Genomic DNA, 27219 nt, shown 5'->3' with positions numbered 1-27219 from the left:
GCTGTGAAGCTGACAGTGCTACAGCAGGCTGATCCCGAATCACAGCTACGGCAGAATGTTCCAGAAGACCATTGCTCCGTGACTGCTGGCTGTGGCTGAAATGGCGACCTCAGCACCTGGCATCCGGACTTCCTGAGTCCCCAGCTTCTAAAATGTAGCAGAGGTCAGAGTCTGTGCCCCCAACCTCCCCGGCGGCCCTGAGTGTCATTCGGACCCCAGTCCTCGAGTTCCAGCCTGCAGGCTAACCCTCCAGCCCTTCCAGTGATTGGTAAGCGCCTAGTCCCTCCCAGCAACAATTTTCCACTTTTTTCATCGCATGGCACACACAACCTAATTACTAAAATTCTGCGGCACACCCAGAAATATATTTTTTGCCGATCTGACAAAAAATTAGGTATGATTTTGATTCATTCATACCAGACGGCTCTTCTTACGCTAGCTGTTGTCATCTTTTTATTTGGCAATCTAAGGGAAAAGAGGTCAGTGCCCCTGATGAAGCAGTCAGGACTGCGTGTTTTAAGGCTTCTCTCGGTGCGCCAGCTTGCCTACCGGGGCTCGCTAGTGCAAAATGGCTGCCTCATGGTAAATCTGTTTTCTTTCCTGCTTAAACAGCTACAGTGGTTTCCATGATCTGCAACTGACCCCTGAGTGAGTCGGTATTAAGACAACTACATGGAAACATTCAGCTGCCTGAACACTCTCGTGCGTTCAAATATTCAGAGAATCTAACAAGGCCTAGACTCTTAGGAGACAACGCTGACTGACGTGCATTGTGTTAATTCTTCGTGCTTTTCTGTGAGTGGTGACAAAAAAATCTTAAATCTTAAAAACGCAGCCTCTCACACATTAATTCACTTTTCGCTCCAACTCATTGTGACTTGATATTTGAAAACAGTAGCAAGGAAAGAACATTCCAACTCCCTCCAATTCTTGCTTCTTTGGACAACTCAGGTCGCACGTTTCACACGGCAGGCCTGTTAGCAACGAAGTGCAGGCAGGATGAAGGTTCCAACGAGGAGATAAGCAAAAGTGCGTCGGTGTCTGATTGGGGGCTAGCAGAGTAAGTTACAAGATATTACAGATGAAATCAAATGCATTAGCACAAGATACACTTACTTTATTGCACAACTACACACACAGACATAAAATATGGGCCCCACATTAACATTTTAGGAGATTTTTCTATCAAGGCTGGAATGATACAATAACTTCCCCAAGTGACAGAGGATCTAATCAGGTAGTTAATTTCCTCAGCATAGTTCTGCTTTTTCATATATTTATGGTCTTTTCATTAAAAAAACCTTGACCTTGAAGGTCAAAAACATTCTCAACGGGATAGGTAAAATCTGCTTGATGAGCGCTCCCAGAAGCATCAAAGCACCTCTAGGCATCACTGCAATGGTCTTATCTCCTAGGGGTACCAATGAGGGACCCTGTCATGAGACACGGAGCATTTTCACGCACAAATTCCCACAGGCCCGCCAGCAATGCGCCAGCAGATACCAGCTTTTCCCAGCTTCCAAGAAAATGGTACGGGAATTTTAAATTTTCTAATTAAAAGTTAAATTTCTTGATTGTGCATTTTTGCAAAGCCATTTAGTAACTGACCAGGAAAGCTGCAACAGAATAGGAAACAATGTCCCCTATCATCAGGGAACTATAAGGAAGAAAAATTCTCACATCCTTTTTTTTTCCAGTCCTGGTACAAAACAAAAATATTCACTAGAGCTTCCACCAGCTGTCAGTAATCCTTATTTGTGGGAGTTGTGTAGTACCGACGTACTCCTTCATTCTTCTGAGTAATTCTACGTGGCATATTTTTAAATGAAAATTTTACTTTGTTCTTCAAATTCTCTCCAAGCCTCATTAGTCAGCCAAAGATACCAGGATGTGTCACAATGGCTCCACTGAGAATCGCCGTCCTGGCTGCGAAGAGCTTGCCAAGTAAATGAATGAAGCGATAGAGCCAAGCCAGCGCCCAGCCTCACTACGACGCCCACTTGCACTTGCAGCCCGTTCAGAATCAGACACCCTGCCTAAAACTTAACCACCATGTGGACCTCGCAGGCATGAATGAGGCGATTTACTCCTTGCAACTTTGAATTCTTCAGCGCAGTAGCTAAAGGTCAAGGAACCGGGTTAATGAGAACAGGCCACTGGGCTGGCCAGGGAGCAGCAGAGAGGCAGTGGAGACAGGCAGGGGTGGGACTCCTTCTCCCCACCACAGTTGAGTTGGGGCAGTAATGGCCTTGGGCAAAACAGCCCCGTTCCTGCTGTTGTTTTGTTTAGGAGCTTGACTGTTTAGTTTATAGATTATCTGTCTCCTCCTGTGCTTCTTTTTGCTTTTAGCATTGTCTTTTAACGACTTCACTGATGATTCCCACCTCCCTAGAGGATGAACTGGGGAAGGAGGCTGAAGGGAAATTCAGGGTAGCCCAATTTCACCCCCTGGCAGTAAGTTCAGCAAGACAGATTTATTGTAGAAAACAGAATGAGATGAAGGAAGTCTTCACTGTTGGTAAATTCAACTTATAAGCAAGCAGGTTCACAAAACACTTAAATGAAAGGTTAATTATAATTATTTGCTTTAAAACAGTCTGCTTTATGAAATGATTCTGCTTAGAACTACATTTAATAGCCATAAAATCCTTGGTTTAACGCGTGCTTTAACTTACCACAGTGTGTTCTGCGTGTGGTGCTTCCAGAGCACACCTCAAGGGAAGCTCCCCTGTGTTGTAGATGGGGTTAGGGTCAGGTGGCTAAAATCATGGTCATTTTGATTCACTTCCATGGTTTCGGGACCTCCAAAAGCAAAGCAAAGTTCTATGGTTTAGGTTTTCAACACTCACTTCCTCCAATTTCATAGAAGACTCTTTTCTGCATCATTAAAGGCATGAAGTGGAAAAAATAATGTGGGTCTGGAGGCGAAAAACCAATCTTACCTTCCATAATCATAAAATAGAGCGCAAGCATTACACACGTTCTGATTTCCAATATACCAAATTAGACAGATATTTCTATCATTTAGGTAATCACCTGGAACACCATGAACCTTCTAAATAAAGTTCTCAAAAAGATAAAAGAAAATGCCTCACACAGCAAAAATGCTCTAATAAACAGCTTCGAGCATCCCTATTTGGAACTACCATTACAAAATCTTCCTAATGATCTTTCATCCAGAAGCATAGTGCTTTAGTAACAACTACGACACAGGGAACGTTTCTGGTTCTTTCTGGATCACAGGCAACAGATGCCCTTTGGTCAACCCACTTTGATGGCAGAGGAAGACCCTCAAAGGAACAGCGGCAAAGCCGCCCAGAGTGCAGCGAGGCCCCAGAACGGCCCAGGGGCCACACAAAACAGGAGAGAGGAGAGGGAGGTGGCTGGGGCTATCAGGGAGGGCTTCCTGCACACAAAGTGGCATCCCAACCACCAAAACAGACAGAATGATTCAGAAAAGGAGTGATAAAGAGCAGGGGGTGGGAAAAAATAAGGGGGGACAGGCCATCCTTTAGTTTGTTTGCTGTTTTTAGAAGCTTCAGTGCACAGGACTCAGACAAAGCAATCAGGTCCTGGATGTAAGGGCGAACACAACAATCACCCAGGCTCACTAACTATACACACGTGTGTGACAAGGGATGAGCTATTATCTGGACGTCATATTTTGGTGATAAAAGCATCGTGTGTTCACATTACTTTCGAAAATCCAGTTCCATCAACTTTACCACTGCACAGCCTTCTCTCGGCCCCAGCTCGGCACGAGAGCCACCGCAGAGCCACCACGGGACGCGGAACTGTGTTCACTCCCACACCCGCCTTGATTAACGCACATTCAAGGAACTTGAACTTGAACCTGGAAAACCTGCTGGTTTCCCCAACCGTTTCAAATAACACAAAGTTTGATCTAGTTAGCTTAATCACTAATGTATACTTCTGTGTGTACACACATATCTAAGCACAACGCATGTACATATATTAACGGCATCCAATTTTAATATCTGAAAGCCCAAATATTTGAAAAATAGGTGTGTTGGTATATGGAAGTATGGAGGTGACGTCAAATTTTAAAATACAGAGGAACGACTATCTCTGCTTGGGAAATGAAGAGATGGCATTCACCTTACAGGAAGTTTCCAAACGAGCTCCAGAGCAGGGGCAGTCCGCCGCCCGCAGACTGAAGAGCCCGCTCAGTGCCTGGGCTCTGGCAGGAGACCTCCCGCACGTCTTCCCTGCGGGCCAGTGACTCTCAAAGGAAGACAGAAGCACTCTTACTTCTGAAAACACACACAGTAGTAGTGTCACGTAACGAGAGAACCACCGTCGGGGCGCCACTGGTCTGGATTACAGCGAAACCCACTGGGGAGTAAAGGAAGTCCCTCCCGAGGAAAGAAACACAGGGCCATCAGGAATGCTTATTCTACGGGCATTGAAGAGAAGGATAAATGAACGTTATTTTCATACATTCCAGAGAAGGGGGTGAGTACATACCTTTTCACATGTTTTATGGACTTTTTTTTTTAGAGAGAGAGAGAAAGGAAGGGAGAGAGAGAAACATCACTTTGTGGTTCTGCCCATTCACGCATTCACTGGTCCCTCTCGTACGTGTGCGCTCTGACCAGGGAGCGAACCGCCACCTGGTGCATCCGGACGACGCTCCAATCAGCTGAGCTGCCTGGCCGGGGCCAACTTTTCACATGTTTTGAGCCTCATGGTTAAGAACATCGGGTACTGTCACCACTTCTGGAGTTTAAGAGCTGTTCTTTTAAAAAAGGGGGGTGGGTGCTGAACACTTCCTTAAGAGATGTCACTTCTCACCTTCTAGAAGCTACCCGTCCTTAGTTTGAGATGGGTTTCTCCCAACTTCAGTAATTTTGCCATTGGAAATGCCACCTAAGGAGGAGAGACTCCATCAGCGCTGCCATCTCCAGGCCTTTGCCTTCAGAGTCCCAAGGTCCCCTGCTCTGCTTTCCCTTTTCCGGGGTGCACAGTCCTAATCCTCCTGCCACCCTCCATGTAACTTACTGAGCACGCTCCTGGTTTGCCCACCTCCCAGTTAGAATGTGAGTTCCTGCAGGCCCTGTGTTTCTGATCGCTTTGTGTGCCTTCTTCTCTAGCTCTTAAAACAGTGCCTGGCAGCCCTGGCTGGGTGGCACCATGGGTAAGAACGCCGTTCCAATATATCAAGGTTGTGGTTTCGATCCCTGGTCAGGGCACATACAAGAATCAACAAATAAGTGGAACACCAAATCAATCTCTCTCTCGCTAAAAAAAATGGATAAAAAAGTAGTACCGCACACAGCGTAGGCATTCAATAAAGACCTATTGAATTGGGGGTTTTAAACAACCTTTTAAACAACAGGAATGCTTTATGGCAAACATTTACGAAGACGGAGCACCTACCACAGGCCCAGTGCCATGCTCTGCCCTTCGACCCGTGAAAGACTCGCAACCACCCTGTGAAATGCATGCCCTGTTACTGAGGACAAACAGGAGAAAGGTGTCCTCTTGGTTCCACTTGAGTTAAAGAGCCGACGCTGTTACATCTCCAAGTCCTCAAACCCACCCAACAACCATGACAGCAAACTGTGAGTTAACCAACTGATCGAGTGCCTTCTCAGATGACGTCAAATACGAGCCATAGACCCTAAAGGTAATTCTGGAACGATTTTGCTCCTTGCTATATTTATACTTCTCCCTCGATCTTAGAAGAATAACTTCTGGAATACCTTGCAGTTCATACTTTTACAAGTATTATCAAATTTGATCTTAGCCATTAAAAAATACATCTATAACCACGCTCTTCAACGGACTCCCCAGAGAGAAAGAACATCTTGTCCACAGTGGACCTGAATGAGAAACATAGGCAGAAGAAGGCCTTCTGCGCGGCAAGCTTTGTAACTTGCAGAGCAGATGTTAGCTCTTCAGATTTCATCTCACCTAAAGAAAGGAACTAGATGAAAAGAGACAGCCCTGCAAACTCAGCCCAGCTGGACCGACAGCTGAGGCCAGAAGAAACTGTCCTCTTAGTGGCCCAGTTACTACCATCTGGACTTCGCATTTCCTAGGAAAAGCTGATAGGAAAGAAACAGAAACAATTCCCCACTATGGATAACTCATTCATTGCTACGTGAACTATTCTGACAATACCTAAGGTCGAAGATTCACTGGGCGGCTCTGTACTCAGCCATATATGAGACGCAGCAAAACAGAAATGCATACATTCCCATCCTCGTGAACTACTGAGAAGACTGGATACAAGCATGTAAAGAGAGAAAAATTAACTGAAAAAAAGAAAAAATAGACGTGAGAGATAGCAAAGAGCCCTTATCATCTCAAGAAATAACAGGCATTTAGTAAGCCATTGCAAAGTCTGTATAATAAATATGTCATAAAACATGATTTTAAATTCCACTTGTTACAAAGGAATGCACTCTTCAAGTCCTGTTACAATCATTCTTTAAGATCCGAGTAAAACGTGGCAATCTCTGTCATTTTCCGTGGCCTTCCCTCCACCCTCCACAAGGCTTTGTCATATCTCAAATTCTCCACATACCCCTCATCGCGCGCCTGACCTTCCTGATGGGCTGCTGGCCAGCGCCCCGAGCGCAGAGGCACAGCTCCTAAGGGTATGGTACCTGGCAGTCAGTAAGGGCTTAGCAATCTTTGTTTCAATTGAATAAAGAATTTACTGCCTCTGAAACCCACAGCTCTATCTTCCTAGAGAAAAAAAACTCAAGACATGACCTCTGAGTTATTCAAGGATACATTTTAAATATTCTCTTTGGCATGTAACAAAAACTTAAGCAAAAAAAAAAAAAGGAAATTAGGGTATGTATGTGACATAGCCACCGATACAGCTGTCGGGAAGCGGACAGCAAGACAGTGCATGTCGGGAATTCGTGGGGAGCGTCCACAGTGACTGCAGGACCAGAAATGCTAAGACGCCCTGAATTCGTGGGCGAGTTCCACGCACTGAACAAGTCTCCTGCACCCTGCACAAGCTCCCAGGCTTCTGCTACACGCTCACGTAGGTGGAACTGACTGAACTGGAGCCTAATTCTGATTTACATAGAATAAACACGGATGTTGGCCATCTATCGAATTTTCTGGAGATAAAGCTGCTGCATCAATTGAGAAAAGACTTTGTTTTGTCTGGAAGTTTATGAAGAGTTGTTCAGCATTTTGGAAAGTCAGGTCCTGGTCAGCGGCGTGCCCACCTGTTCGTGTGACTCTGAGCTTAGAGCAGCGAAGACGCAGGTGACGGTGCCCTGTGTCACTCAGCAGTGTACGCCGCCTGGTCTCCCTGCACCCCAGATGGTCCTCTCTGCCCCGTCCCTTCGGACAATGTCCACTGCAAACGTCCACCTCGGAGCACTTGACTCGCTTAGTAGCTTCCCTCCTTTAGTTCAGTACTTTCCTCCTTTAAACTCAACCCTGGGACCGAGCTACTCCCTGTGTGCCCCACACTTTTCTGTGTCTCCAAGGATTCATCCAGGCCCTTCCTCCTCCAGATACACCTTCCCCCCGTCCTCTGTCTTCCCACACCCCACCATCCCCCAGGGCCCACCTACGTGATCCTTCTTTCATACCCTCTTCCTAGACACTGCCTTTCAACGAGGACTACTGCCCCTTGGACTGCCCATTGCAAGAACAGGCTGCTTTGGTACCAGTCTGTGTTCTGTTTAGAATTCTACAGCCTTATGATATCTTCTAATGTTTCACATTTTATCTCTCCCCAAGACAATATAATCTGAGAATATGTTCTTTTTGATTCGTAATCTGTGTTGTACAATGACTGACGGATAGTAAGTGCTCCACAGAAACCCACTTAACTGATGGTCAACTCTTCACTCTTTATTTACAGAACACTGAATTAGGCCTGGGAGGCTACAAAGGCTGACGTGCAAAACAGGCACAAGGCTTGCTGATAACAGGCCAGCTCACAATGAAAAGATAAGTACTTGCGTTGTCCATTGGTCCCACCTAAAATTTATCTTCAGTAGTATCTTCTTAAGGAGGGCACAGTGAGAGTCCATAAAAATGATATATGTGCCAATGTTACTTTAAATCAGGAAGGACTGTAAGAAGCAATTCATATCACACAGATACCACAATCGAACCTGGGTTCTCAAACACCTTGCTTTTTGTAAACAACTCGGTTCTTGGCCAAGTTGCTCACGGGAAAAATGTCTCAGTTGTCTAAAAAAATTCAAGTCCCAATTCTCTACCCAACGACCCTTTCACGCTGATACCTATGTGATCGATCAGTCACTCGCCTCTCAGGTGACAAAGAAAGGAGAGTCTGTTTTCGAACAGATTGGCTATCAGTTTTCTGGAACAGAGTTAAGTCTGAGAACCAAGGGTGCACTGTGTTATCAATGTTTTCACAGGAATGGGAAACACAATAGCAGATGCACAGGCCCTGCACAGGTCCTGCACAGGTCCTGAAGCAAGCCGCCAGGACCCCAGCTGCAGGGTTAGTTCTTCCGGGCACACGTGTGTCCTCACAGGCACTGCACCTGTGCGGGTGCCTGTCGCCAGTGGTGCCTGATTATGGCTCCGCAATCCACATGACCAGTGAAGAAAGCTGGTGTCAGATACAGACTGCTGTGATTAAAGCTGTAGGAAATGTCAGAACTTCCTATATTTAAAAACTAACTTTCGTCCACATAGAAGTTATCAGTCCCCACCTTGACTAGTTGAAGCTTACGTTAAACTGCAAATAACTGATAATAGGCCGATTTGTCTAGAGGTAGCGTGAAACATTTGTGGCCAATAAGCATTAGTCTTAATTTCTCAAACAATAAAAATAAGGCAGGGCAGTAAAATACTTCAGCAAAATAACCCAGCGTCCCATCTCATCTCACTGACAACAAATGACTACCAGTCGTGACATGAATCAACTAGTAATGAAGTAGATGGAAAAAAAAGACAGTAAACAGCCAGAAAATTGGAGGTCAGGAGGTCACGTTCCCATGTGGGCGTGAGCACAGGAGAAACAAGATTGGCGTAAACTACACACCAGAAATTCTAGAGCAAACCAGCACAGCTCAACCGGAAACTTCCGGTTTCGGTGAACTGGAAACTTCCCTTATGAGGACATCCCTCTGGAGAGACAAGCGCAGTCAGAGTGACGATCACAAGCAGAGACACCTTGGGAAACCGAGACTCTATTGAGACCCTGGCACAGCCAAGCCTGGCGAGGCCAAGCCGTGCACAAGCAGATGACAGTTCTTCAGCACGGGTGGGGCAGCGCCCCATGGGAGGGCGAAGGAAGAAGCCCCTGGGCTATGAGCCAGGCGGTTTCGCACCTCTCAGTGCAGAGGGGAAAGCAACAGTTTGTGCTCCCAAACCATTCGCAAACGGTTTTCTCCAAAAGACCACGTTTATGATGGTCAGAGAGACTGAAAACAAGCCCACGGGCAGACACCAGCGGCCGTGCAGGGGTAGCGTACAAAATTCTATACAGGACACTCAGGGGCAGCTTCGGTCCCCTCTCGCACTGAGATTGCTCCAGCAGTGAGAGGAGCAAATGAAAAATCCAGGTTTTCAGTAGGCAAGGCCGTTCGTCACTTAACGAAGCCAGCGGGGGCTGCAGGAAGCACTGGCTTATCAAAGAGCAGCTATTCCTCCTTCCTCTGCCCGAGAAAGTGTCTACGTGTGACACCTCTAACTCGGTTACATGTGTCTGTGAAGGTGCCATTAACCAGGTGGCTTTGACATTTCGGATGGATCTGGCATGACACTATTTCTTGCTCAAAACTTTCCACTCATTCACACGGTGCGCAAATTGGAGTGCCGTGACTGAACACAGGAAAAATCTCTTGGCTGGGCACCAAGCACTTCGGGGCGTTTCAGTCTCTGCCCCTTGGCCTGGGCAGGCCCTGGAGAAGCCGGATGCCTGGCATGCCACAAGCTGTCCTCTGGCCACCACTCGACACCCTCACCAGGGAGGGTGGGTCCCAGGGCAGGCACCAAAGAATTCCAGGCCAGGTCCACTCGAAGAGATCCTGTCTCTAAGTGATTAATACTCCCCTCACTCGAGCAAGACGCCCTCTTTAAAGAAATGCTGCGGCGCCAACACTCCTAATAAACGGCACGGGGGATGCTTCCGGGCGGGGGAAACAGAGCACCAGTCATGCACACAACAGGGACGCAGGAGTTGGGCCCAACGTGAAGAAGCTCAGGGGATAATTAGCCAATTTACTTCATTTACAGCCTACAGTGTATGTGTGTCTAAGAGTGACAGATGATCCAAAAAAATCTATTCCTATAAAGTCCGAAAGCTTTTCCAATAAGTATAAAACAAAAATTCTAAGGGACAGGAAAGGACCACTTAACTGACAGGGAGTTTTTTTTCTTCTTTGTTAGCTATACATAAAGTAATGGTGCACCTTCACAATGTAGCATCTTTGAGAGATAAAATGTAGCAGGTTATGGTAAGAACACATGCCCTGCATCTCCCCTAACACACTTCTTAGGTGTCTATAGGCAGAAGAGGTATGATCTGGATGAACCACGAATGTGACGTGATCATAGCCTGGTACAGGCGTACAGCTGATGGGGAGAGCCTGAGCAGCCATATTAAAACACAGGGTTTTTAGTGAAATAAAGCGGTCATGGTTGGGGCAAGGAGAGGAGTGGGACCCAAGTGCTTTTCCCGGGACCATTCGACAAGGCTGGCCAGAACCATATCCGATTTCAAAAGCCACAGGTCTGCTTCAAGTCTGTTCCAAGCCTGACCTTCTTCAGCTTCCTCCCCCTCCCGGGGACGGGCTCCTGCCCCTGCTCGGGCCACTGCCGGCCCTTCTCCACCTGCCCTGCGGAGTTCCCTCGACTGCAGAGGCGCTTCCTGCGCCGTGACACCCACAGCCAGAACGTTTTGAAACACGCGGCCTTCATTCGAACCTTATGTGCCCCTAAGCTTTTAAAATAAGACCTAAAAGCAGCTTTTAAAATGAGACCCTGAAAAGACAACTGGCCGGGGGTGTCTGACAGACAACGGTACCTGCCTCTCGGAATGCAAGTCATCTCAGCCGATGAACCCTGTCCGAAACCCTGAGAACCCTCGCCAAACTCCTGCTGCGGGACACTGATCACAGGTCGCAGACTGGGACTCAGGATGTGCGCAGTGTGACGCAGAGATGCTTATAAAATAATGCAGCATAGAAAATAAGTCATATTTAGGATGTTGATAAGGCCTATTTAAAAATAACAAGTGAAGGCTTTAAAAAACAACACTAAAGGAAATAACGTCCACTGAAGCCGGACAATTAGAAAGGCTTTGCAGGAGAAACAGCCGTCAACCTCACCTTACCAGTTCTGTGGGATACCCTGTGAGAGCTCTCTGGGGGAGGTGACCATTCTCCTCTTTGAATCCACACAGCTGGCACAATCCCGTGCATACAGCGAACACTCCGTAAAGCTCTAACGAACTGAAATAAAATGAGAGGGAGAGAAGAGCAAAAGCCCTGGAGACAGAGGAAGCGGTAAGGGCGATGGGGGGGGGGGGCAGCGGGGAGAAGGCACAAGGGTGCTCTGGGAAGGGGCACCTCTGAGTGTGAGAGAGAGGAACGGAAGAGATGCTGTGAAGTGGTCGAGCTGGTGTCCAGACCCTGGAAAACGTTAAACATGACGTCAAGACGTCAGGGTTATAATTGCGTAAGAAGAGGGAGTGACGATGATGAGAGTCGTGTTTTAAGGGAGCTCTGACAAAAGTGCTTCAGATGATTGAGACGGGGGCTGACACAGGAGAACCGAGGCTCTTCAGTGATTGATTGCAACGGACAGGCAAGAGGGGGCTAAGTTCTGAGCTGGGCCGACCACTGCAGAAACGGAAAAGTGCCACGGAGAGGACAGACACCACCAAGGCAGAACTCACGGAACGGAGCAGGTGCGGGGAGAGGAGGGTGGACGCAGACAGACGGGTTTCAATGTCTTTTGATTATGAGAACAGCAAAGTCCATCCATATATACAGGAAGTGAGCGGCCGGGTCAAGAGGATGAATCTGTTAGTAAACATCTGATCACTTATGTCAAAATCTCGGCACGCATCTGAACATGTGGGAATGGGATCCAGGCTCAAGATCCCGACATCAGCTGCCCAGCCGAACCCTGGTAATCGGCGAGATCCGGAAGAAGGAAGCTATTACTGGCTGCTGTCAAATGTGAGTTGTTTTTGACTCAGCTCTAGAGGAAACAGCGTAAAGAGGAAGGTTTCTTCCTTCTTTCCGATAACAAATCATTCTTTGATCCCCCCCCCAACCACCACAGTGCGCGCATACGACCGAGTCCACTCTTAGGATGCCCTTCACATTTGGAAATCTCCTACCAGCCACGTCTAGGTCCCACCTTGGCCACCTCTTTGTCTCTGTCCTGCTCTTCACTCCTGCTTCACTGTTCCCTTTTATGTGTCCAGTACCTCCGAAATGACTGGTCAAAAATGAATACGATTCTTAGTGCGTGCTATACAGGGAGCTGAAGGTTAATTAGCAGCATAACTAACCAGTAATGCTGACAGTCCCCTTCAGGCAAATTTTTTTTAAAAAATGAATGAATGAATAACTATGGCTTGTACAAAGCCACCTCGAATCCTTTGTGGGAAAGCAGATGTAAATAAATTTATACTCAAAATGGTTTTATTTGCAGGGATGATATCTGAATTCTTATGAATTGCAGAGGAATGTCTCTCTCTCCATCTAACAAAACCTCCTAGATTTTAAGCGTCTACATTTTAAAAAGCAAATTTTAAAAAATGATTAACTTAATTATAAAACAACTTAGCAAAAAGATTCTCTCTAAATTAAAACTCTAAGCTGCATGGTAAGAAAAACATTTTCAAGCAAGAATGATAAACTTTTGGCAAGCAAAATCTGAAAATCAGAGCATCTCTAGTATAATAATTCAAAGCCTTAAGAAAATGGTTTACAAATACATCATTTATGTACCATTTTTAAAGAGAAAGCTACTGAACAAAACAGGCCACACGATGGTAATTCAACAGTAAATGTTATATTCCATTCCAAACAGAGATGCTTGTTGTATGTGTGTGTGTATGTGTGTGTATACATACATGTATAATGAATATAAACTATGATCTCTTTGTGTTTGTCTTGGTTTCAGCCTAATGGGAAAGCCTCAGGCTCAGGGGCCTCCATTCAACGTGCTGTGCTTTCACAAGTCCAGTCTGTCAGACAGACAACTGGGAGTCTGTCCTCTCCCCTGGCAAGCTGTGCCGTGAGCTGTTAGCTCCTCTTAACCAGTCACCAGGTCTTGTCCCCCTCACTGCCACACCCCTGAATGCTCAGGCGTCTGGAGACCTTCCTGGGGAGTATCCAAGGTAGATCCGAATATACATAGTTCCTTCCACACCAAACGTATTCCTCCACTCACCCACCCACGGGTCCCAACCAGGAAAGCGACAAGCCATTCTGAGGGCACACCACCTTTGAGAAAAACAGGCTCTTTTTCCTCCCCAGGCTCCTCCCCATTTGCCTTGGGAATTATGCCCAGGAAACGCAGCAAGCAGTTGTCCGGGGGTCCTTGCCGTGGAGAGGTCTCCCTGGCACGTTCGGCTACCTCTCAATCCTCGCCGAAGGTCTACTCTTCAACTGTCACTTACTGAGGAGTCTGTGTGCCAGACATTTAAAAGCCCCCTTTTAGACTTTGTGAAAGAAGTGGAGATCGCGCCTATCATCTCCACTCTGCACACGAGGAAACAAACTCCGACAACCACATACGTTCAGAAGCCCCTGGCCTTTCGTCCCCACGACACTACTTCTCTGGGGAATTCTGTGTTCAAAGGGCTTAGGCCGCAAGGCAGCTCTCAGCATTCAGTCCACGAGTCCCTTCCACCTGCGGGCTGAGGAGCAGAGATGGTAGCTGTGTCTTGAAATGTGAGTCGCTTTGGGCTGGTGGAGGGAAACGAGTGTTAAGCCCTGAGGACATGGAGGGCTCGACATCCTCTAGGAACTGAGGGGCTCGGTGGGACTGAACACCACGCGAAGGGCGAGGGTCAGAGAAGAGAAAGGACAGGGGACAGACGGCCGATCCTGGAGGAAACAGCACGCCCTGCGAAGAAGCCAAGTAACAGGGATGTCAGCAGTAGAGTGATTTGATAAAACGTGCATTTTAGAAACTCCACCTAGCTGTTTTCCACTTTAAAAAGGGCCATTTCACGTCCATTTGGAATACATTTCTCTATGAGCTCACATTCCCTTTTCCTCGGTCATTCTCCACTCACCTCCTCCCCCTCCTTTCTGTCCCCACCTCCATCTCCTCGTCAGATAAAAACTCCCCTGCCATCCCTGTCATCCCCGGCGCCTGCCACGTCTGTGCCAGCTCCGCTGCCCTTTGGGGACAATGAAGGGGGTGCCCCCCAGGACCTCTGGGTCTCGTTCCACTGCATGTCCTCATGGCCCCTTTCTTCCCCGTGCCATCCCCGATCACCCCCACTCACTCGAAACAAAAATGCTCAGACATCTCCCGTGAGAGGCGCCCACCCTTAGCCCCAGACCCTCCTCCAGCTTCTTCCAGAAGAGGCGTCTGCACGCTGTCCTCACTCACTCACTAACTCTCTCTCCCCCCACTGCCTTCTCAACTCTCTCCAGCTGGGCTCCTACTGCGGTGTCTTAAAAGCCCCAAATAACTGAATCAATCCTGTTTTTACAATTAGGTTTAGAAGTAATTAAAATTACATAAAATTGGAAATCAGCTTCTCAAGATCATTAGCCACAGAGCCACAGGGGGTTATGACTACCGGCTCAGACGGCACAGACCCCCAGCGACTTTTTAAAGATGTAAATCACATCATGTCACTCCCCTGATTAAAATCTTTCCTTCGGCCCTGGCTGGTGTTAGCTCAGTGGATTGAGCGCGGGCCTGCAAACCAAAGGATTGCAGTTCGATTCCCAGTCAGGGAATGTGCCTGGGTTGCAGGCCAGTTCCCTGCAGGGGACGCATGAGAGGCAACCACACATTGGTATTTCTCTCCCTCTCTTCTTCCCTCCCCCTCTAAAGATAAATAAAATATTTTTAAAAATCTTTCCTTCAATTGCTTACTGGTGTACTCTGCACAAACACTGAAACTATTTTTGACAAAACCTGCCCAAACTCTCTGGCTACCCTTCTTTGCCATATTTTCTCCCCTGCCGCATGGGCTCCTGTGATACAGACTTCAGTTCCTCCAACACACAGCTGTTTGACACCCCAGTAGCATTCTTAGTGTGCACTGCTGCTTCTGTACAGAACGCTTCACCCTAGCTCCTCCCATGGCAGATCCCTGCCCCTCGGCTGCTGTGGCACCTCGTCAGAGACAAGCTTCCCTGACCAGCCCATAAATATGTCCCCCTCTATCATGCGTGGTCACCATGCCCTGATCATTTCTGTGACAGTGAGCATCCTTACTCCCTTGTAATTATACGTGTAGTATCTGCTTATTATTGCCTTTTCACCGGACTGCAAAGCCCACAAGGACAGGGAGCATGCCTGCTCACTTGTGAAGGTCTTTTTGCTGCTCAAAACGGCATCTGGCACACAGTGAGGACTCAATAAACAGTGTCGTAGGCTGTAGATACACCAGGTGCGGCACAGACTGAACCCTCTCCATTACACGTATTGAGTCATTCATTCAACGTTTATCTAGCAGTTACTGTGTACAGTTACTTCACTGTGTGTTACCAGTGAAGATAAAGAAATAAACCGACTCTACCCTCAAAAAGCTCACAGTTTAGTGGGAGAAGTAGATGAGACAATTTAACACAATATAATAAGCATACTACTAAGGAACTACAGTTCTAGGTGCCCAGAAGAGGAACAAGTAACCTGGGAGAGATGAGAGAGTGGAAGGCAGGGGAGGCTTCCGGGAGGAGAAGGAAGGGGAGTTAAAAATAACAGGGGTTAACCTGGTGAATGAGCATAACATTATTCCTGTAGAGGGATCTATGTGCAAAGGAAAAGAAATGTCAAAAACCACGCTGACCGTGCACAGGGCATCAACCGGAGCTGAACGTGAGCATGCCAGACAACCTAGTGGCTGGCCCACGCAGGGCCTTCATGCCCTGCCAAGGAGCTTAGACTTCATGCCGGTGGCACCAGGAAAAGTTTTCACTGAGACAGTGACATCATTTCATTTTCATTCCGCATCGGTCGTGCCCTGGCTGTGTGGAAGGCAGACTGAAGGGTCACAGAAGGGAAGACATCACATCTCGGCTACCATCCAGAAGATGGAGCATGACGGCGTGAACTCGGTCCCTGGCTGGAGGAATTCAGCACAAACAATCCATTTCAGAACTACTTGGAAAGTAAATTAAGCTGTTGGGAGGTCACCGGGGACCTCGGCAAGGGATTTTCCAGTGTCCTGAGGGGAAAGGGAAACACGTTTCCACAGCTGCGGAAGCCACAGGGACAGTGGAAGCGGCGGTCGGTAGTTCCCAACCTTGGCTCCTGACCGGAAGCACCAGGAGAGCCTTCTACAAACGACAGCTAAACTCCACGACTACTGCGTCAGTCTCCATGAGCAGGGCCCGGCTGCCCTTGTTTTGACAAGGTCCTCGGGGAAATCACACATGAATCTCCACATCTTTGTTTTGAAGGAACAACTCAAAGATGGAGGCACTCGGGCTAGGAGAGTTAGTTCATAAAAAATAAATCTGTTATTGAAAGGCAGGATCTTCATTCCCAGGACCAATCCGTCTTAAGTCAGGTCGACAATTTAATTAGTAAAAACTCAATAAAAATTAAGTACCTAAAACAGAATTGTACAAGACACTGTGGGGAATATGAATGAAGAACTTGCAGTTGGCCTCGGGAACCCCAAAAGTAACATGACTCCGGGAGAGACCTTTCAGGGTCCAACAGCCGGCACCCACCCTGAGGCACCAGGCAGCAGAGCAGGCAGCCATCTCTGATCCCGGCCTCGTGGCCACGTCTCCAGTTCTTACTTTTGAGTGTTCATTTCAAATCCTGCCCCGTTCACCAACTGTTTCCTCTCCCTAGAGATGTGCTCTTTCCTACTGATTGTCCAATCAGCCTCTAGACATACTTCAGACGTACTCTGTACGTCTAAAGGCACCTGAGAGCTTCGGCGCCCAATCTCCTCCTGGTGTGTTGGAAGGGGCCCCCCACCCATCTGGGGAACTCTCAGACAGCAGCAGAGCACCCCACACCTCCCCTCAGTTCTGAGGCACCTGGGGTTAGCGTCAGATTCTGCAGGTGATGGGCTTGGCCCCACAGGACCACCCCCCACCCACATTTCAGATTCCATTCGCAAGCCCAGTTCATAAGCAGCACCTCTGATGGACAGGCTATATAGACTGGAGCTTCCAACGCCCCTCCTTGTGATCAATTAATCTGTTAGAGCAGCTCAAGGAACTCAGAGAAATGTCGTACTTACTAGATTTCAGATTTGTCATGAAAGATGTAAGTCAGAAACAGCCAGGTGACAGAGAAGCACACGGCAGAGTAGCGGGGAGGGGCACAGAGCTTCCATGCCCTGTCCCTGTCCCCGAATCTCCACAAGTTCACAGATCTTGGAACCATCTTTTTGGGCTTTAAAGGAGGCTGCATTCTGAGGCATGACGGATTAAACCATTGGCCTTGGGTAACTGAAACCGATCTCAGCCCCTCTTCCCTCCCGGGAGGTGGAGGGGTGGGGGGCGAGGGGACTGCAAATCCCATCCCTCTAATCCTCTCTAATCACAGGTCAGTCCCTCTGGGGATCCACCCCATCCTTAGCAGACCTAGGGACATCCAAAATTCACCTCCTTAATATAACAAAAAACACCTTCATGCTGTTAACACTTAGGAAAGCCCAAGGGTTTGAGGAGCCAGGAGCAGGAACCAGGGCTGACAACCAAATACGTATTTTTCTTATAAATTGCAATACTGCAGCCGTCACTTACTGGATGTATACCCTGGGCCTTACACATTCCATCATTTCCCTGAGAACTCACTCACACACTAGAAGTTTAGTCTGGACCATCATCTCTATATGGCAGACGAGAATGCTAGGCTGAGGAGCATTCCCACCAGCAGGAGTCAGGGGCGGGCCCAAAACACTGCTCAGCGAAGCCCGCACTTGGTCACAAAAGGGGATGATGACTTCTTTTCCCATATGGACCTTTCTGGGATCCAAGGGAAAAAATATCATAAAGAAGATTAGTCTCCCATCAAACTACTTATTTCAATGGATTAGTCTATTCAACTCCAAGCCAGTGAAACACTAGACAATGAGGCCCTTCAGAATTGCTACCCACTCCAGATAGGTATGTACGTGTTATTCATGGGCACGTCATGACCTGGAAGTAGTAGGAAATGGAAATGAGACACTGTCACAAGGGAGCCCCCAGGCAAATTTTCAACTCCTGGAAACAGCCCTCTCAGCAGGACTGTTAGAGAAACACAAGGCCAAAAGCAATCCTATGTCATTCATATAATTCATGAATTAAACACATCATCCTTTACCTCAATAGCCATCATGCCTTTGTTAACAATAGACATCAAGGATTTAACACAATACTAATGCTTTCTTGAAATTAAATGTTAAAATTTCTACATCAATGGGCCTCCCTCGAATACAAGCACAAAAAAAGTAAAGATACGAAACAGGCACCCTGAAGGGCGAGAATTTGCTACCCAAACACATATCTTATTTTACCCAAAGTCCACCCATTTCATTAAATAGTCACCTTCCCGTGCACATCATTTATTTACATACAACTTTTCAGAAGCTCTCCTTGGTTTAAGCAAGGCCCAGCAGTGACCTCCCAATACATCTTTTTCCAGATATGCCCACATGGTGCGAAAATATGAAGAACATCCCCCCTCTCGTTTAGTCTTTCCCACCCCCACCCCGCCCCGTTCCCTAAAAGTCACAATTTACTGTAGTATATTATCTCAGACAAATGACCTGGTTTAAGCCTGAGAAAAATCTTGCTCCCTGTCTCCTTCCACCATTGCACATGGGAAAACAAACAAAACGTCACGGCTGGTCTGCTATCAAGAAAAATGACTGAGCGGGTAACCGAGGAGGAGGGAAGTTTGGTCCGATGGAAGGGAACTGGAAATGGAGGCAGCGGAGTGAGGGTGGGCGGGAGGTGCTTTCAAACAATCAGAGGAGGAAGAGAAGATGATGATCCGACCCCGGGCTCCCAGTTCTGAACTCTGAGTTCCAAACTCAGCCCTTGGTTCTGTCTCTCACCTTGGGCAAACCCCTGGGTTTCTCTGTATCCTAGTGCAGCCCCAGGAAGTGGGCAAAATTTAAATGAGGAGAAAGTGTCTTCCAGAACCTAGTGAAATGCCTACTGATAAAATAAAAGCTAAGCTACCTGTAACCAAAAAAAAAAAAAAAATCACCAATGTGGTATTAAGAAACCCTCTGATTTGCTGAAACAGTGATTAACTCAAGAAATGCAAATCACTGAATGTCGACCCTCTGCCTTTACCCTTCCCTCTTTCTACACAACACATTCCATCTCAGATTTGACTTCTGAACATCCTCCCTGACATTTGTCTTCGGCTTACTCCACTGCTTTGAATAAATGCTTATTCTTTAAGAAGAAAGCAGAATTTCACCTCCTGTGAGTACCAGTGCCGTGAGGTCCTTACAGTGCTGCTGGTCCATCCAACCCATCCCGCCCTCAATTAGCCTTCGCTACTCCCAGTTATATTTTTAATCTCTCCAGCCTCTCTTCTTTCCTGCTCCTCTTCTCTTGGGCTCTCTCCAACACACTGTATCTCTCTGTGATAAAGTGACAGTCTAAATTCAATGCCTTGTTGTCAAGTCAGACACCGAGACACAGATCACCACCTCCCTGCCTTGACACTGATACTTCAGTACATGCAGCCTTGGGCTAAAAAGATACCGGCTGCCAAATGACACTGGAAACTCCTATATTGTCTACTTTCTGCTCACATCCCAACTCAATTTCAGAACCGTAGTTTTTCGGGGTTGCTTTCTTTTCTTGTGAAAATAAACTGACAGAGTATAAATTCTTGTGTCCCTGCTAGTGTGTGTCATACCCAACTGCCTTCACTTCACAGACTCATTTGAAAAGTGCAGTCTCACACCTTAGGCTGTCGGTTCTTTTTTTATACATCTATCGGCTTCTGCACGTTCATGTTTCCTTCCACATTCTTATGCAGTATACTTAGAACTCAATAAATGTGTGACTTTACCGCCCATGTTTCTCAACAGTTCCAACAGAAGTCATGTCCAAGGCTAAATCCCAGCATGGTCATTTACTAGCCATGATCCTTCCCAAATGACTTGTCTCTCTAACCTGGGGTTTCCTGCCCTAAAGACATGAGGAGGTGAAAACAGGTAAGGTAAGGAAGGCAACAGAAAGTGTGGGATAATGTCCAGGCCCGCCACCCCGCGAGGCTAAACAGACACTGACCACCCCCTTCCTCCCACTTTATAGAAATGTGTTTAGTATAATGTAACCCATTAGAATTTTTTAAAATATTTTATTTATTTATCTTTAGAGTGGAAGGGAAGGAGAGAGGAAGAGAAACATCAATGTATGGTTGCTTCTCATGCATCCCCTGCTGGGAATTTGCCCCTGCTGGGAACTGGCCTGCAACCCAGGCATGTGCCCTGACTGGGAATCGAACTTCGATCGTCTGGTTCGCAGGCCCGTGCTCAATCCACTGAGCTACACCAGCCAGGGCGAGAATTTTTAAATTAATGCTGAGGGTGTGAGAAATTGCAAAGCAGGCTTACAGCGGGGCATGCTATTGCCACAGGGCATTAGCCTGGGGCTCTCTTGACTTGCCTCTGGTGGAAAAGGAAAAAAATCATCTATTCCTCTTAACTGCTTATTGTTCTCTCTTAAAACTAAATAAAACGCCCTGGCTGGCGTAGCTCAGTGGATTGAGCACAGGCCTGCAAACCAGAGGATCGAAGTTCGATTCCCAGTCAGGGCACATGCCTGGATTGCAGGCCAGTTCCCTGCAGGCCGACTCCCAGCAGGGGATGCACGAAAGGCAACCATACATTGATGTTTCTCTCCCTCTCTCCTTCCTCTCTGAAGATAAATAAATAAATAAAATCTTTAAAAAAACTAAATAAAACATAATAAGAAGCAAAACATCACAGTTTAACTCTGCCCATTAGCTCTAACAAAAGGTACTACCTAAAAAAGCCCCACCTAATACATTGAATGTGCGTATTCCTTGGGAAGAGAACCCAACAGCCTACCCTCCAGCGCAGCTGACTATTAAGTTTCCATTCCTCCGGAGTTCTGAACGACCGCCTGCCCAACGTCATTCTTAAAGAAATGAATCACGTCCATTCTTTAAATATCTATTTATGACAGTAAATTCTAAAACAGAGACAGCCTATCCAGGGCAGTTCATCTAATTGTATCGCTTCTCGGATATTAATTTAAAAATTAAGTTGTTGTGATCATTAATCCCAATCACACATTTATGATCATCTAAAAGTACATGATACAATGTTAATTCAGCAAAAATATCTTTGTAATTTCAGGTTTTAGCAATTTATTGTTGGATTTTAGAAGTTCATGTTCCAAATACTTTATTTAAATAGAGTCTTGGGAACCATGAAACATGGCTGTCAACAATTACCACATTTTAATTGATAGCACCCATTTACCGTAGCGTTAATACTTGGAAGCCATTTGTTGAAAAAATGTTCACTAATTCGGATCCTTTGATATTTTAAAAAATCTTTTCCCTCCATATAAACCTATTTCTGAATTAAGAAGTTTTTACTAGCCCTGGCTGGCGTAGCTTAGTGGATTGAGCGCGGGCCTGCAGACCAAGGATCGAGGTTCGATTCCCAGTCAGGGCACATGCCTGGGTTGCAGGCCAGTTCCCAGCAGGGGACTCTCCCTCTCTCCTTCCCTTCCCCTCTAAAGACAAATAAATGAAATCTTTAAAAAAAAGTTTTACTAACATTAATGCTTCTGTGCCTAATCTCATTTACAATTGGAGAACTCTCACTTAAGTCTTCAATTTTTATCCACTTTCTTGAAATCAAAGGATTTAAGAATGGATTAGTGTCTATCTAAGCCATATAACTGACTTCTGGATTTTAAAGAATTATCTGGTTATGTCCATTTATCAACAGCATCAAATGGCTCACTTTTAAAGTTCTCCCACAAAACAACTTTAATTTGATAATCAACAAATCCATCTTTAGAGACCTCAAAACTAAATAAATATACATTATTTGACATTTCCACATTGAAATGAACTCCCTTCAACATAGTCTTTTAAAAAATCTTTTACCTCTGGCTGGTGTGTCTCAGTGGATTGAGCACTAGACTGCGAACCAAACAGTCCCTGGTTCGATTCCCTGTCAGGGCACATGCCTGGGTTGCAGGCCAAGTCCCCAGTCGGAGGTGTGTGAGAGAGGCAACCACACACTGATGTTTTCCTCCCTTTCTTTCTCCCTTCCTTCCCCTCTCTAAAAATAAATAAATAAAATCTTTGTAAAAAAAGTCTCTTATTTGGTCCCCAATAATTGCAAAACCTATTCTTTTTGTGCCAAACTCAGTCTACTCACCACCACTCAGCATAGAGCAATATAATGTGGAATCCTCTGTCTATATAATTAGCATTCAAGAACAAATGTTTCTAACAAGTATATCATTAAAAAGCACTTGCACATTAGCAACTAGTATAGTTTTCACTTAACACCTCTATAAACAAGCTTTATGTATTCAAACACAGATAAATAAACAACCCAATTACATTCTAGATCTCCTTTCAAGGATGTCTAATATAGTAAAGAAATATTCTTATCTTCTAACTAATGTTGCTTTTGCCTAAGGGGTTGCTTCAAATCCTCTGTGAAATGAGAAGGCAAGGTAGACACACATAAATAAATATGAATAAAATTACTAATATAGCAGCTTCTTATTTACTGCAGTGTGGTCAAAGAAAGAAGTGAAAAGCATTTATCAGAGGTGTTGGCGAGTCTCCATAAGGCAGAGGCAAGATGCCCTGCAGGTCTGAGAATGTAGGTACAGAGCCCAGACACCTCCAGCTGAATCCCAGCATTTTTAGGTTAAATTAGCAGGCTGCTCAAACTCGCTGAATCCTAATGGCCTCTTCTGCAAAATGGAACTCATAAGAGTACCTTCTTCTCTGGGGTTCTAGAAGAATTATATAAGATTACCCAAGCAACAGCACCTAGGATAGGACTGATGGTTAACAGAGCAAACACTCAAAAAATGTTAACCGTCATCACCATCATCTCACTGTATTGTAAAAAAAACAACAATTAATGTAAAGGTACTCGAGTAACTTCAATTCTTCCATACACAAATGAGACCGATGGGCAGACCCCAAGCCAGCAAGTCAGCCCCTATATCCAGACCATGAGTCTCAGCCTCTATTCTTTAGACATTACGCTGCCTCTCACTGCAAGCATACATCTCATCAGAAGAACCAAAAGAACAATCTGGTTACTCACGCTATATCGCATTAATATGTAAATTCATCACTGCAGCAAGAAAATCACAAACAAGTAGCTCATTCATGACTCATTTTATTCATGACAGTCTCAAACTTGTCACCCCCAAATTGGATTTTACAGCTAAATGAAGTAAACACATTCACATCCAAATTCATTCAGTGGTGTCCAAAAAAATCAATATAAACAAACTCTATCTCAGAGGAGAAGATACGGTTAGTCCACTAAACATGGACTGTCAAATATTGAGGAGAAAATGCACCCTTATTTTGAAGAGAACAAGCACAGACAATGAGCAAGCACTGTGTACTGACCCAAGGAGTGACCCCTTGTTTTATGCCTACACTCACTAACTGCACATAGGTCAGTCTTAAGAATATGGGGCAAAGGAAGTTTTATCCTTAAAAAAATCCTTCATGTTTATTGCAAAACTTCTGGATAATAAAGAGATAAAAGGTTACAATGAAATAGGGCAGGTTTTTCTGCCTAAGATGAATCTCCTATTAAAGGAGAGAACTCCTTCTTCCTCTAAGGTTGGTTTATAATTAGAAATTAGATTCCTCAATAATTCAATGACCGAAACCTTTATTAAAATCAAATGACCCTTTCTAATTAAATTCTCTCCTAATATATAGGCTCTGCTAGGTAGGTGTCCTCTCCACAGATAATAATCCCTTTATATATTTATTAAATGAGTTTTTTCCCTCTTTGTTAATCCTTTTCTTACATTTGCCATTCTGACAATGATTAATTATTGGTAAAACTTTAAAAACTATAACATTACTAATGTATCTGGTAAATGCTCTGATTTGTAGAATATTTATAAAGTCCCTATTTTTCATTCTACCATGAAAAATGTCCAACTAAAATATTATATTCTTCTGCATTTTTTAAAATTCTCATTTCAAAAGTATCAGCTTATGAGGGGAAATCTACAACTTTATTATGTCCTTAAGAAGTGCACTAGGTTGTGAAAACCTAAAGCAGAAAATTGAGATATGTGCACAAAACTGACATTAGCTTCAAAAGCTCTCGCCACCAACAATGTATCTAGAATACAGGCTCATCCAATTAACAACATGAATGAAGCATTAAAATATATAACTGAATTTGAATTACAATTTTAATCTTTAAGTATTTGTTTAAAAACCAAAAGCAGTTAAATGGCTATTAAGGCCTCATGTTAAACGCCCTGGAGTTTGAAAACCCAAAAATACATTGTCATCAAACATCATGTTCCTTGTGGGTATCGCTTTAAATTTAGTGAATTTCATTAGCAGTAAATCAAAGACAGTAAAAACCTTCAAGTATGCGAATGTTGTGTGTATATGTGTGAAATGTAGATTCCTTCAATACTTCATCATGTCTATGATGACGTAGGCAAAACGCTCTACCGTCATTTTTCTCATCACTCAAATAAACCATCAACCCAAGGCAAAGTGATTAAATGACTTATTCAAAAATGCCAGCCAATCGTCGGCAATTTTGGTGTTTTATTAGGTTTCTTGGCTTTATAGTTCCCGTGGGGGAGGGGCGACGAAACAGAGTGCCATCTGAGAGAACAGCGAATGCACTTTATGGATATTAACATTCCCAGAGGAGGTGTGGGAGTATCCAAACCATCCCCAAACATCAGTAAAAATTAAAAAAAAAAAGGAACAGGTCAGGATCCTTCTGAATCCCAAATCACTGACCAGCCAAATAAAGAGTAAAGCACAAACAACCTCTGGATCGCCCTCCAGCCCACTTCTAAGCTGCTTCCTTCTACCTGGAAACAGATGTCAGCTTCCCTGATGCTTCCAAACGGGCTTGTCTCAGCTGACGTCTGCACTCCTCAGACAAGGCCCCTTAAGGTAACTTAATCCCTCCCGAACTGCTCGGTGGAAGAAATGCTGATTCCCCATTCAAAAATAAATTATTTAGCTTTTTCTGTGTTAATGAGTCTCGAAGAAACCCCTAGCTACAATTTAGATGCAGCCGGTTATCTTGAAGACTCGCGGGCCAAATCAGAGCTCAGGGAATGGAAGATGTGGCGGGGGAGGGGGCGCAGAGAGAGGGCGAGAAAGATGCTGGTCAGATCGGAGATGATGCGGGGATGACATGGCACCTGGACAGCCCAGGTCCCGTGCACCCGCGGGCTCCGAGTCTGTGCCTTGGTTTCTCTGGCATGCGCCTGGAGCTGTGGAGAGGTGCGCACGCGAACACACCACCTTTTATTCTGGACTCCCCGGGAGGAGAGTGGTGGGGAAGCATCGCTGGATAAAGCTTCACCACAACAAACGAGGTCTTTCTCCTCGCACCCCGCCCCCCCGCCCCCTGCTAGGGGCAGGCGACGACTGTCTCGAACAGCAGACACAGCTGAGAGGAGCGGAGCATCTCCACGGTGAGCAGGGGAATACACCCCACAGCCCAACAAGCCCCTCGGGGAGGCTGACAGGGAAAGGAGGGATGTGGAGCCGGGAACACAGAGGACAAGAGACTGGGACGTGCCCGCGCGCTGGGCTTCTGGCTGCCTGAGGCTGGCGTGCGTGGCTGGGGAAGTCGATCCCGGGGCGGACCCCTCCCCGACTCCCGGCCGGAGGACGCGGAGGAAATGGCTTTGTATCGCAGGATGAAAGGCAGACCGGAGGGCCACCCCGCGGGGGGGACAGAGGATGCCCGCAGCGGAGGACCCCGCCCGCGCCCCAGTCTCCCGCTGCTCTGCACCCCCCCACCAGCCTGCAGCAGCCCCAGATCCCTGTCGGGCTCCAAGGGCCAGAGCAGGTCGCCACCCCCCCCCACCCCCCCCCGCACCCGCGCTCACCTGCCCACGAAGTTCTCGAGCACCGAGCTCTTGCCCGCGCTCTGGCCGCCCACCACCGCGATTTGCGGCAGCTCCAGCAGGCAGCTCTGCCCCAGCGCCGAGAAGGCATCCTGCAGGCGGTTCACCAGGGGGATCAGCTCCTCCATCTCTCGGTTCCCCATCCTGCCCGCGCCGCCCGCAGGCCGCCGGGGGGTTCAGCCAGCCCAGTCCAGCGCCGCCGTGGGATCCGCCGCCCGCTGGCCCCAGCTGGGCTCCTGACAGCTACCAGCCCACAGCGCGCCTGCGCGGGAGGGCGGAGCGGGGCCTGACTCTGACCCCGCCCCGCGGCTGCCCCGCCGACCCAGACTCCCAGACAGCCGCCCAGCGCCCAGCGCGCACGCACTGCCTCCCAGCTGCGGCCAGATGCCACCGCCTCCGTCTCCTGCTGCCAAGGCTCAGAGGCAAAGTTTCAGGCCTGGGTCGGCAGCCAGGCGACAGTGCTCCCTTTCAGCAGCTACACTGGGAGTCCAGGGGAGCGCTCTGCCTCCCGTAGCAACTCAGCACTGTTAGCAGCGGCGGCGACGGCCACCAGTGCCCGGTCGCTGGAGAATAGTCCCAAAAGGAAATCAGGTTCTCACGCCCCGCTCCAGAACCCGGCTCTTCCAGGGGTGGCCAGTCTGTTAGGAGTCTAAATTCTGCGGTCCGGCATCCAGTTCAGGCCCAGCGTAGTCTAACTCTAATTACTCGATTTTAATGACTCCGTCCTCCCCACCTGCCTAAGCTAGGGTGCAGTCCGTGGTGCTTGGCCCCCTCACCACTCTTCCTCTCCAATCCACCAAACTCATTCTGTCCTTCGAGAGTCCTCACGCCATTTCTCCTCCATACCTACCCCCCTCTATAGGGCTTGTCAACAACCATGACCTTGTCCTCTCCACCCGTTCAATTAAATGTAGCAAATTCACGGCTGAATGGCTGGCCTGCCTCTCCCTCCTGT

At 46.8% G+C, this 27219-nt stretch overlaps 1 protein-coding gene across 12 annotated transcripts in view; it reads right to left on the bottom strand.

Moving 5' to 3' along the window:
* DNM3 (dynamin 3) overlaps positions 1-26511 on the bottom strand; it is a 383116-nt gene extending 356605 nt beyond the window's left edge. For all 12 annotated transcript variants that reach the window (XM_037035176.1, XM_037035187.1, XM_037035185.1 and 9 more), the window contains exon 1: positions 26247-26511. In XM_037035176.1, the coding sequence (XP_036891071.1) occupies positions 26247-26407 (161 nt within the window). In that variant the 5' untranslated portion in view covers positions 26408-26511. The remainder of the gene's footprint in view (positions 1-26246) is intronic.
* Between the last annotated feature and the right edge of the window lie 708 nt (positions 26512-27219).

Source organism: Sturnira hondurensis, unplaced genomic scaffold (genome assembly GCF_014824575.4).
Source record: "Sturnira hondurensis isolate 20B ecotype Veracruz unplaced genomic scaffold, ASM1482457v3 Scaffold0022215, whole genome shotgun sequence".
In the NCBI taxonomy this organism is placed as follows: domain Eukaryota; kingdom Metazoa; phylum Chordata; class Mammalia; order Chiroptera; family Phyllostomidae; genus Sturnira; species Sturnira hondurensis.
This window is presented reverse-complemented; position numbering and strand designations above follow the sequence as displayed.